Source organism: Akanthomyces muscarius, chromosome 6, assembly GCF_028009165.1.
Source record: "Akanthomyces muscarius strain Ve6 chromosome 6, whole genome shotgun sequence".
Taxonomy (NCBI): Eukaryota; Fungi; Ascomycota; class Sordariomycetes; order Hypocreales; family Cordycipitaceae; genus Akanthomyces; species Akanthomyces muscarius.
In genome coordinates this window covers 3,651,251-3,663,170 of record NC_079246.1, presented here as the reverse complement: position 1 = coordinate 3,663,170, position 11,920 = coordinate 3,651,251, and the positions used below count along the sequence as shown (strand labels likewise).

The following is an 11,920-nucleotide window of genomic DNA, read 5'->3' as shown; positions in this document are numbered from 1 at the left end:
TAACGAAATCTCGCCGGTCCATTTTCAATACCATCCCCAAAAGATTGCCAAAGAAGCGCTTAGAATGGGCAGCGACTCGCTGCGCCAGTTCAATCATCAGGGACTATCACGAGGCAGAGAAGTGTCTACGCATGATTCCAACGCAGCGATTCTGCAACAATCTTATACTGACATACATTAGACACATAATTCTTACTATTGATTGTAACACTACTGAGGAATGACCCAATTAAGTAGTAGTGCATAGGAAACTGTTTACACCACTTATGACATCACCCACAAAGTCTCCGCTCGGTGCAGGACAGTTAAAACCCCAGAAGACATGGGGTAAACCTTTGTAGAAATCCATCTTTACCGGAACTCTTTGAGTCTCATAGTTAGAATCAAATAGGTCTTAGTAGCTTTCCCCACGGGTTACTCACCCACTTGCCTGCAAAGCATCATTCAGAATGAGGCCATCATCTCTTAATGGATCCATCTCACAGACAACCAGGTATGTTGGAGGGAATTGATGAAAATTCGCAACTGCATTGATAATGTAGACGTCTGGATCAGTCTCCAGCGCACCGATGGCATCTTGACAGAAAAACCGGTCAGAAATAAGTGTCCTTTAAAACAGCTCGAGCTTTTTGTCTACCGTAAAATACATCCATAGCTTCTCTAGTGTTCACAGGGCTGTTTTTGAGCTCGTTGTACGACCGGTAGCTGTCCAAAAAGCGTCTGGGTACCGCATTGGGATGAATTGTAAACGGAACAATTGCTGCAACTCCCTTGATTTCATGCTTCCGCTTGAGCACAACCAGCTGCCGGACAACTGAGAGAGCAAGGCTGCCCCCGGCACTCTGACCAATGGCGAAATACTTGTCGCAATCACCGTTGAGGTTGGTCGCGTTATTGTATGCCTGGTTAATTAGCGATTCCATTATTTAATAGAGGGGTGGATTGCTCCCCCACTCACCCATGTCCAGGCATGGATGGCGTCATCAAGTTGCGTAGGAGCTTTATGTTCGGGAGCAAGCCTGTAGTCCACTGACACTATGACGCAAGGCAGGCGTTCGGCGAGAAGAAGACAAATCTGTTCCTCCGAATCTAAGTCGCCACAGCAAAACCCGCCGCCATGGAAATAAAGCCCAACCGGAAACCGACGAGATCCTTTTGTAGCATCTACGTGCCTATAAATTCTCACTCTGAGGTTGCCATCGAGTATCTCGTCCTCTGTATGTAAGGTCAGTGCAAGCAGCATAAATCCAAATCACAATGCTTTTGGGGACTCTCACCGACAGCAACTTCAGTTGACCGAACCAGGTTTGCATTGACCTCGTCATTTACTGCCTTGTACTGCGCTCGCATAGCCAAGGCGTCGCCCGTCAACTGTGGCCGTTGGCCAATGGCCCTTTCTACCTAGTTATGGTCAATTAACAGCACTATGGTTCTGCGGCTTTGCGCCGTACCAAAAAGACGGACCTGGACCCAAGCATCTGCTAATAAGAGTGAGCTCATCATGTCCTGGCGTTAGATATGGGTTGTTATTCCTGCGTCGCTTGTACGAATTCGAGCGAGCTGCTGATCAATTGAGGCGGTGCAGTGAACGTTAAACGGCCAGTTCCTTATTTAATAATAAATCGTCAGCTTTATACCTACGACCGTTCTGAAGTTGAGACTAGGGTAGTAATAGTGGGCTAGGTGTGATGAGTGAACATGGTGACTTAGATGCAGCCGAAATGGGGACTTCTCGAGATGAATAATCATTCGGTGATTTCTCCGGGGTTGTTGTAGCTCTAGGGGTTGTTATAGCTCTAAATGATACAATGTGGGGCTACGTGGCAACTCAGATGCCGTTCCATGTTCAACTATGTCTGTTGCTATAACTCGGCGAAGCGTTATACGTTTGACAAGCTTTCTCCAATGTTGAACTCCTCGGTACTCGGCGCCCCACAATCTATTCGACAACCAAGAAACGTCTCGTAAGCAGAAGGGCTTGTCGTATTCCTCATCACTCGGCGTTCGGAGATGGTTTCCGTAATCAAAAGAGTCCAATGGGGAGAATAACTCCGGGCAGTAAATATATTAAAATGAAGCTTTACCCCATGCAAACACTATTGCCAACCGTCCCTTATCGGGCATGACAAGAAAACTGTGTTAAGGCCAGGGGATTCTGTCTCAACTCCACTATCATGCCTAAACTTACCTCTGTCGTTACTAGTGCTGAACTATCTGGCAACAGGCCTCTCACGCCAGCTCAGCGCTTTTACCAGCAATACGCTAGCGCAATTACCGCTAAAAACCTCACTGCTGAATCAATTCAGTTTTACGCCAAAGATGCAGTGTTCCACAATCAAAATGGAGTGGATTACAGCGGAACTCAGATCTGGCCGTGGATCATGAAGCTTTTTAGTCAATTTGGGAAGCTTTCTCACGACATATTGAAAGTCTCAGAAATCCATAATGATGACGGGACGGTTGAATTAGTGTGCCAAGCTGTCCGCCACATCTGGGCTAAGGACAACAGGAACCATGAACCCACTGTTAGCGTACCTCTCTCAATGATTGCTATAATCAGCCACAACAATGAGCCACGAACGGTACAGGGTATGCAGTTTAAAGAAGTCTGGCTCTACTGGGATACCTACAAGCTTCTTCCCTACTTGGCGCCAGATTTGGTTGTATTTAGTCCCATCAATATTATTACTGAAGAATGAATGCTATGATTCGTGGGGCTGGATCGCCGAAGAAGAGATGATTCCCAGTTGTTCAAAATAGTATACATAGTGGTCGAATCAAGCTTCAATCGAGTACGCTTCGAGATGCGGGGAGCAGCACAACAGCTTGTGCGAAATGAATATCGCGCGTCCAGAGGCTCAATGGAGTAAATAATACACTCTGGCTAAAAATATAGGCATAATTATACATTGTTTGTACGGAGAACCCTAGCGGATAACAAGCACTAGATAAATCGGCACGGTCGAACATTATCGAGCTGTTGAGCTGCACCGGCCGTCGCACTGTTATTCAGTCGAAGACGTAGCTTCTCAAAAAGTCAATCTGCGCCTTAATGTTACGTTCGAAGAATTGTCCTCGATAGACGTCAAAATGCCCGGCATTCTCCAAGAACAACAGTTCTTTAGGCTCCCGTGCTTTCCCAAACGCCACCAGCTGAGAGGATGTCAACACAGTCCTGTCATTGCCCGGAATCACCATCAACAGTGGCGTTGGAGCGATCCGATGGATCATTGCGTGGCCTTCAAACTCGAGCATTTGTAGTTGCGTTTGCCGAGTTACCCAATTTTCCCAATTGCCGCCACACTCGTGGATGCCATTAAAGGACTGGTATGCGTGAAGGTCAGGGAACAGCACCAGCGCGTTTCCCGCCTGGGCTGACTCGAAGTCAGGCGCAATGCACGGCACACGACCTCGAGGTTCGCCGGCAACAATTCTGGCCCTGTCCTCAAAGAGTTGGGGAACCTGGTCTCGAAAAGCCAAAGAACGCTTTTCTCCAGAATTAGCAGGACATTGTATAATAGCAGCTTTGATACCTTTATCCACTGCAGCGGCGTAAATGACGTTGCCACCAGAAAAGCTGGTTCCCCAGTATACCATCCGATCGCAGTCGACCATCGGTAGGGTAATGGCATAGTTGAAAGCATCATAGTAGTCCGTCTGCTGCAATGCTGGATTTGATTCCTGTCGAGGTTCACCTTCGCTATCGCCCCAGTTGCGATTGTCGTACAGGAGAACAGCAAATCCGGCTTCCTGGAATCGACCAGCGAAAGGCGGTAGAAGGAAATGACGGATACCAGCAAGCTATTTGCAATTAGCGTCTAGATTGCTTTATTTGGCAGGTTGCTGTCTAATCTGAGTATGAAATTCCCTTACCCCATGTGACATAACGATGCATGGGCTTTTTTTCTCAGTTGGATAATGCCATCCTCTCAAAAGCGTGCCGTCACAAGCTCGAAACTCGACGTCAACTCTCGGTAGTACCATGATGTTGAACGAAAAATACAATCTGATTACCAAAAAGAAGGCAGCGAAAGACCCCAGTAGCGAGTTGTTGAGGCTGGGTCGAGCTGAGATTAATGTAAACGGACTCGAAGATTTATAATCGTCACCAAACTGAAGCCATCTGTACCTCTGAGAAGGCAATTGTCTGCCTCGGCATTGCTAGCGACATAAGTTAATATCCTTTTTACGGGAGTTCGATTCGTAATGGCTGATGCCACAAATGCGAAGAGTGGAGAAGTTTTGTATTCGGGTCATGATCACTGATACAGTGGAGGCCGTGTGCTTCGCCGTGATCACTGATCAGTTGCGATGGAGACGCACAGTGCTTGCCGACTCGCGGCTTACCAATACGTATCAATTTTGCGTTGAGTGAAATGTTGTAGCGGCTTAGTGAAAGCATGGTACTGGCGTCGCCTGGATTCGGTGTATAAAGCCACCTCTGCCGCTAGAGTCGTCAACCAAGCCGAGAAACGCCGTCTTTGCACCTTCGCTTCTCTTGTCCCAGTCAACTACACCTTTTCGTCTTCTTGCTACCTGAAAGTTTGTTCCTTGAAAAACACAATGGTTCTTCGGCACAAGGTCTTCTTTAGCAAGCGCACGAGCGCGACGCGTAGCGCTCCCGAAGGCCACGACCACCTGAAGTGGGTGCCCACAAGTTCAACTCTGGTCTACGGAGAGAAGGATGCTGTTTTGGTCGATACTCAATTGACTATTAAAGCTGCCAAAGAATTGACAGATTGGGTCGTCGCCAGCGGGAAAAATTTGGTTGCCGTCTACGTCACTCATGCTCATGGAGACCATCACTTTGGATGCTCAACTGTCTTGGATCAGTTTCCCAAGGCCAAGGTCCTGGCTACCTCGGAAGTGGCAGCTAGGATGGAAAAAGAGCACTCCCCGGACCGGCTCCAGGGTCTATGGGGAAAGCTCTTTCCTGGACAGATTCCAACCAAATTCGCTTCGGCTGAGGCTCTGGAGGCAGATGGATTTGAACTGGAAGGGGAAGCATTGTTGATCGTCAGGCTGGGTCATACGGACTGCGATGAGACTACTGCTTTGTGGGTTCCATCTATTCGTCTTCTTGTTGCGGGCGACTCTGTCTACGGCAATACTCATCCCTACATGGGCGAGTCAGGTAGCCTTGATTCACGCCTGGAATGGCTAAGAGCGTTGGACAAGCTCGCAGCATTGAAGCCCGTGACAGTAATTGGCGGCCACAGCGACCCGGACAGCTCATTCGGCCCGGAAGCAATCATGGAGACACGGAAGTACTTCGAAGACTTCCATCAAGCCGTGAAAGAGAGCGATACTGCAGAGGAGGTTTATTCTCGATTGATGGCGAAATACCCGACGAGACTAAACCCAGGCTCACTGTGGGGAGGAGCAGTGCTTGCAAAGAAGAACTAGACTTAAATTGAAGCACAGGTTTAATGATCACATTTGGGAGTAGGATATAGTTAGAGAGTCAGTACAAGAAGCTTGGTAGAAAATAAAATAGATACAGTTACAAATGCGAAGTGTCAATACAAGAGAGTCACCGACTGTTCTTCCACAGCGTTATAAGGCGGCTAACCAGGGACCTCTCCGGTGCGGTTGCAGTATGTTCACGGGCTGGTTCGCCCTGCTCCTTGCAGGCTATGTTCGCTAGTGCCTGAGCCAGCACCAGCTGAGCCGAGCATTAGGCGTGGCTAGGCTGCTGTAGTAGCCCGTCACGCAGCACTACATCCGGCTAATTCGTGCATAGCTTATGTATATCAAGGTAAAAGGGAATTATCTTCAAGCCTAATGACTATCATTTTAAAGAAGTGTTTATTCAAAGGAACATATTTAAAAATCGCTTGTTAAAACTGCATGAATCTTCATTCGGGAAAATATGATTCTTCATCTTATTGAAAGGATAATATACACTACAAATGGCTCCGTATATTTCAAGACTCGTTCAGCAGTAGGCTACATGTTGTCCATGCCTCTGTTGCGGATTATTTGCCAAGCGAGCCCAGCAGGCTACGCTGACTTGCAGCGCTTGGCCTCATTTGCACAGTCTTCATTGGGGCTCTGCACGGAGCAATAGCAGTCCGAGAGAGGCAGGTGGCGTAGCCACGATCGAAACGCGCTTTTGCTAGTGCTCATCACCCGTGAGTCTACTCCGATGCGGCTGACAGGGCCGTCCGATCATAAGCACCATATCTAGCGCCGGCTTACAACAACGAAACCCCGTCACAAGTCTGCACCGGCCAGGAGCAAACATTACCCCACGAACAGATCTGAAGTAACGAAGCATGCATCAATGGCGAAAGAAATAGCCGCATGGATGATCGCCTTGGCGGTGGAAACTACCCATTCCCGAACGGGCAGGTAGTGTGGTGTGCTCTTGGCCAACGTAGCCGAGCGCCGCAAATCATCCTGGTCTTGGTAGCATCGAATGCAATCAATTTAGACAGTGGATCTTATGTGTCACGCAGTGAGGCGAATATAAATAGGCAGATGTCGACTCAGTCGCGGGCGGTATCTCCCCTCCTCACTGATACACTTAGACTTTCAAACAGTGTCAAGGAGCAAGATGAAGGTCTTCGCTGCATTGGCTGTAACCGTGGGTGCTGCTTTGAGCATCACAGCACAGCTGCCATTTCCCGCCACCTCCAGCGGTGATCGTCTCCTCACCTACAACGAGACGACGCCATCCCCGCGCCTGCGGCCGAAGACGACTCAGATTACGTGGACGTCGGCTGGCGGCAAAGACGGGCAGTACATCTCCAGCAATGACGATGGCGACCTGGTGCGACAAGACATTGTCTCGGGCAACTCGACTGTCTTCTTGAAAAAGAGCCAGATTCCCGACGACATGGATGACTACTGGATCAGCGCCGATGATCGCATAGTCTTGTTCGCTATCAATGCTACAAAAGAGTACCGCTCCTCAGTTTTGGCCGATTATACCATTCTCGATACCGCCACCGGCAAAACTCGCCCGCTGGTCGAGGATCAAGCTGGCGACATTCAATTTGCCCAGCTTTCGCCCGCAGGAGACTCTATCGCGTTCATTCGGGGCAACGATGTGTACATCCGCGATGAAAATGCCACCGTGCACCGCATAACCACAGATGGCGGCCCGGATCAGTTCAACGGCGTCCCGGACTGGGTATACCAGGAGGAGGTTCTTGGCGCTGCTTCAGCGTTTTGGTACTCCCCGGACGGCAATTACATTGCTTTCCTCAGCTTGAATGAGACGGGCGTTGGTACCTACACAATTCCCTACTTTATGGATAAGCAGAAGTTTGCGCCATTGTACCCCAAAGAACTGAAGCTGAGATACCCGAAAGTGGGCACGACGAATCCTCGTGTTGGTCTTCACTTGCTGAATGTCAAGACGCGGGAGCGCAAGGATATCCCCGTCGATGCTTTCGGCGACGAGACAATCATTGGTGAGGTGGCATGGGTCACCAAGACACACCAAAGGTTCATCTACCGTGCATTCAATCGAGTGCAAGACCTGGACAAGCACATTACTGTCGACATCAAGACTGGCGAAACTAAAGTCGTCCGTGAGCGCGATGGTACCGACGGCTGGTTCGATAATGAGCAGAATATTCGCTTCGCCGGCAGCTTGAAGGGCAGTTGCAACTCGACCTACTACGTGGACACCTCGGATGAGTCTGGCTGGACACATCTATATCTATATCCCGTCGAGGGTGGTAAAACTATTCAACTGACGTCTGGCGAGTGGGACGTTCGAAGCATCTCCAACGTCGACACGAAACGGAAACAGGTCGCGTTCCTGGCATCCAAGCGCCATAGCACCGAATCGCACCTGTACAGTGTGTCTTGGGAGACTATGAAGGTTACGCCGCTCGTTGATGACTCGCAGCCTGCATATTACGGTGCATCTTTCTCCACCGGTGGCGGTTACTACGTTCTGTCGTACCAGGGACCTGAGATCCCGTACCAGCAGCTTGTGTCCGCCAACAGCACCACGCCGCTACGCACTCTCGAGAGCAACGAAGGCTACTACAAGAAGACTCAGCAGTACAAGCTACTCAATACGACTTGGTTTGAGCTTCAAAATCCGGAAGGTTTCTTGCTCAATGTTCAGCAGACCCTCCCCGCCAATTTTGACCCGAGCAGAAAGTACCCAGTGCTGTTCAAACCATACGGGGGCCCTAACTCGCAATCGGTCATGAAACGCTACATCGGTCTCGACTGGACCGCTTATATTGGGTCAGATCCAGAGCTCGAGTATATAACCTACGTCGTCGACAACCGTGGAACTGCTGGCAAGGGCCGCAAGTTCCGGTGCTCCGTCGTCAAGCAGCTCGGTACCCTCGAGGCACAGGACCAGATCTGGGTTGCCCGCGAGCTCGCATCCCGCTTCTCCTACATCAACGCCAACAAAATTGGCATGTGGGGATGGTCATTCGGCGGGTTTCTCACCTCTAAAGTCGTCGAGGCCAACTCTGGTGCTTTTACTTTTGGTCTCATTACTGCGCCTGTGACGGACTGGCGCCTCTACGACTCTGTGTATACGGAGCGCTACATGAAAAGGCTGCAAGACAACGAGTCTGGCTACAACCACACAGCTGTCCGCAATATAGATGGCTTTAGGAATATTGCGGGCGGCGTCGCCATCATGCATGGCACTGGCGATGACAATGTACACTACCAGAACACTGCGGCCCTCGTCGACCTGCTCGTCGGGTCTAAGGTGCCGCCGACCAAGCTCAGGGTGATGCCGTTTACCGATAGCACGCACAGCATCAGCTACAACAACGCGAGCACTTATCTGTACAAGTTCTTGACGGCCCGGCTATGGGATGAGGTGCAGCGCAAGGATAAAGGGCTGGTGCACCAGTGGAGTCGGCGATGGCAGGCATAATAGGAAGAACACTAGCATGCATGTACGTAGATATTTAGATATTAATTGGTAAATTGGGAAGCCTCGAAAAATTTCTCCCCAGGTTTAGATATGTGAAAAAATTCGGCAATGCGACATGGCGCAAGTCTGGCGGTGGCGGGGTAAGTTTGTTAGCCAAGGTGAACCCAATCCGTCCATCTGCCACGTGTAAGACATAGAGAAACAACGATTTCTTCATGACGTGCTGATCGGAGACATCTTCTGCGGTATTAAAGTAGAAGGCGGCTTGCGGAAGAGAAAAAGAGAAAAAGGGCGGCTCAAAGTTACCTCTAGCTCCCCCGAAAGTCTGATTTGTGTTCTGTGGCGGATCGACAGGAACGCCACCAGCATTCGACTGTCCACAAATCCTGTCGAAGGTAGAGAGGAAAAGTCTGGGGTATTAACAGGCAATTGGCCTCAGACAATACAGTTGCAGAGTCTGGATGCTGCCGAGCCGAGACACAGCTCAAAAATGTATCAAGTGACCTCTTGCCATTCTCGTAAATATTATATTTTTAGTTATCGCGGGACTCTTCAAGTCGTCGTCAGCCTATAGTGGCTTCTCATCCACAATGGTCTATTTTCACGCCTTGCCGCAACCAGGCTTCGCTAGTTTCATGCATTTTTTGTCGCCGACCAGCGGCCTCATCCGCAGCAACAAGGCTTCAATACAAGGCCGAGCCTCAAAATAGCTGTGGAAGAGGACCGCAACAGCCCCCACAGTTCCAGCACTCTACCTCGTCAAGACCTCGTCAAGACCTCGTCGAGACCTCGTCGAAAAAAGCCGTGCCTCTATTCTGAGACACGCCCACCTCAAGTGGACGCATACCTCGAAACTCAGCTAATGACCACTAGCGCCGGGGCCGTGATGGCGTCTCGATGCAGGCCGCGCAATTCAGAGTTTGGCGGCGGCCGGCAAAAGGTTAGATGGCGCCCGTGCCTGGTGCTGGGTTGCCGCAATAAGCTTTGGGTAATTCAACTAACACTAGAATAAATGCAGGCCTTGGAAACGGCGAAAATGATTTTCTCGACCTTATAAATGTATCACATCCCGCTGCTAGGCTGTCGGCTGCATACCATCCAAGTGTCTCACATTTCTCTACCTCGTGCCATTCTATGACTGCATAGCAGGTCGGCTTTTGAGTTTTGCTAGTAAAGTACTTCAACAGTATATAGCTAACGACCCCTCCTGCTCCCCCACGAGCTCTCCGGTCTGCAAATCTCGACGATGCGCCTGTCGACATGGCTTCCCGCGTTCGGGGTGGCGCTCATTATGCCGTCGGCCGCCATCGCCGCAGAAGGGCCAATCTACACTTACACGCCGCCAATTCACTCTATCGCTCGGCCGCCCGAGCCTAAGCCTCTTTTGACATGGGAGTACAACAAGAAGCCGGCCACGTTTCGCTACAACGTCACGACCGCGTCCGACACGAACTGGATCGGCGTTTTCTACTCCTTCGGCGGCGTACCGGTCAACGGGACCAAGTCCATGGACCCTCTGACCTGGGATTACGCCAAGGGCAAGGAGGGCGAGGTGCGCCTCAACGCATCAAAGCTCGGTCAGGGCAGCTACAAGGCAATTCTGATGGCGGACGACACGTACGAGGCCATCGCGCCGCCGGTCAGTTTCAACACGGCCGAAAAGACGAATGTCCGATACTATACATACAAGATGAACCTGCGCCCTGCGCGGGAGGGCGAATACTGGAGCTTCGACGCCAGTAAAATGACCAACATTGAGGGCGACGACGAGAACTTATACTACCTCGTCTACAGCTCTGGCGACGGCTGGGTTCACTCAACCCACACCGGCATCCTGTACGGCACGCCGACCAAGAAGTCCAGGCGCAAGACGTCGCTGGCCGTCAAGGTCATGGGTCGCAACAAACTGTCGTATTTTATGGAAGCCGTGGTGGAAGTGCGCGGCCCCGATGTGCCCATGGTGAAGGAGCTCAAGGTCATGAGCATGAACCTGTGGTACGGCGGCACCCAGGTCAAGGACTACCACGCCAAGCAGGTCAAAGTGATCAACCAGCTCAACGCCGACATTGTCGGCCTCCAGGAAACGGACGGTATCCATGCGCTGCGGCTCGCGCACGCCCTCGGCTGGTGGGCGTACGAGTCATGGGATGCCTCAATCATCTCGCGGTATCCGATTGTCGAGGCGCTCGACAGCACGAACAAGACGGCGGCGGTGCGCATCGCTCTCGACGGCGATAAGCAGCAGGTCATTGTCTGGGGCGCTCACCTCGGCTTCCAGCAGTACGGGCCGTACGGGTTCTGCTTCGAGGGCAAGGACAACAAGACGGTGATGCAGCAGGAGGACGACTCGGGGCGGACCGCCGAGGCGCAGGAGCTCAGCGACGCCATCAAGCCGTACATCAACGGCAGCGACACTGTGCCGGTGCTTCTGACGGGCGACTTCAACTCCCCCTCGCACCTCGACTACACGGAGGCGACCAAGGACATGCACTGCGGCGCCGGCGAGATGCAGTGGCCGTCGTCGTGGTACCCGGTCCAGGCCGGCATGAAGGACTCGTTCCGTGAAGCCCACCCGGATCCCGTCGCGGACCCGGGCTACACCTGGTCGCCCATCTTCCTCAACAACCCCGACTACGACGACAAGCCGGAGCCCAAGGACCGCATCGACTTTGTCTACTACGCGGGCGCGATGCGTGTCAAGGAATCGGTCGCGTATATGATCGATGATCCGCCGCCGAAGCCGGAGCCCAAGCAAAAAGACAATTTTTGGACGTCGGACCACTACGCCGTCGTCACCACGTTTGAAATGCTCGACAAGGCTTTGGGCAAGAGTTGAACGAGGATTAATTTACGGCCGCATTTGTGAGCTGAGGGGTTTTTTTTTCTTTTTCTCAATTAACGATTTCTTTCTGTCACATGATTAGATTCAACACAAGATGGCCAAAGTGGAATCACATCTTGGCATTATGGCACGGCGCTCGGAGTTTTGGGTGGTTGCACAAGGAACTGCACCACTGCACACGAATTTAGCATCATTAGCAATAGATTATG

The 11,920-nt window shown here is 51.2% G+C and overlaps 5 protein-coding genes across 6 annotated transcripts; 3 read left to right on the top strand and 2 right to left on the bottom strand.

Moving 5' to 3' along the window:
- Positions 1-229: 229 nt before the first annotated feature.
- On the bottom strand, positions 230-1,503 carry LMH87_001314 (uncharacterized protein; the record flags this gene model as incomplete). Of its 2 annotated transcripts, none has more annotated exons than XM_056199370.1 (7): positions 230-362; positions 423-576; positions 638-902; positions 959-1,075; positions 1,187-1,215; positions 1,278-1,401; positions 1,465-1,503. In XM_056199370.1, the coding sequence occupies 7 exons, from the start codon at positions 1,501-1,503 to the stop codon at positions 230-232; spliced, it is 861 nt and encodes a 286-aa protein (XP_056056225.1). The 2 variants fall into 2 exon arrangements, with proteins under 2 accessions (XP_056056225.1, XP_056056224.1); XM_056199371.1 differs by having other exon boundaries at positions 306-362; positions 431-576.
- Positions 1,504-3,009: 1,506 nt separating this feature from the next.
- LMH87_001313 (uncharacterized protein) lies at positions 3,010-3,885 on the bottom strand (the record flags this gene model as incomplete). Its single annotated transcript, XM_056199369.1, has 2 exons — positions 3,010-3,801; positions 3,874-3,885. The coding sequence occupies 2 exons, from the start codon at positions 3,883-3,885 to the stop codon at positions 3,010-3,012; spliced, it is 804 nt and encodes a 267-aa protein (XP_056056223.1).
- Positions 3,886-4,563: 678 nt separating this feature from the next.
- On the top strand, positions 4,564-5,406 carry LMH87_001312 (uncharacterized protein; the record flags this gene model as incomplete). Its single annotated transcript, XM_056199368.1, has 1 exon — positions 4,564-5,406. The coding sequence occupies one exon, from the start codon at positions 4,564-4,566 to the stop codon at positions 5,404-5,406; it is 843 nt and encodes a 280-aa protein (XP_056056222.1).
- A 1,153-nt stretch (positions 5,407-6,559) lies between these two features.
- On the top strand, positions 6,560-8,869 carry LMH87_001311 (uncharacterized protein; the record flags this gene model as incomplete). Its single annotated transcript, XM_056199367.1, has 1 exon — positions 6,560-8,869. One exon carries the CDS (start codon positions 6,560-6,562, stop codon positions 8,867-8,869), a length of 2,310 nt encoding a protein of 769 aa, XP_056056221.1.
- A 1,246-nt stretch (positions 8,870-10,115) lies between these two features.
- LMH87_001310 (uncharacterized protein) lies at positions 10,116-11,705 on the top strand (the record flags this gene model as incomplete). Its single annotated transcript, XM_056199366.1, has 1 exon — positions 10,116-11,705. One exon carries the CDS (start codon positions 10,116-10,118, stop codon positions 11,703-11,705), a length of 1,590 nt encoding a protein of 529 aa, XP_056056220.1.
- Positions 11,706-11,920: the final 215 nt, after the last annotated feature.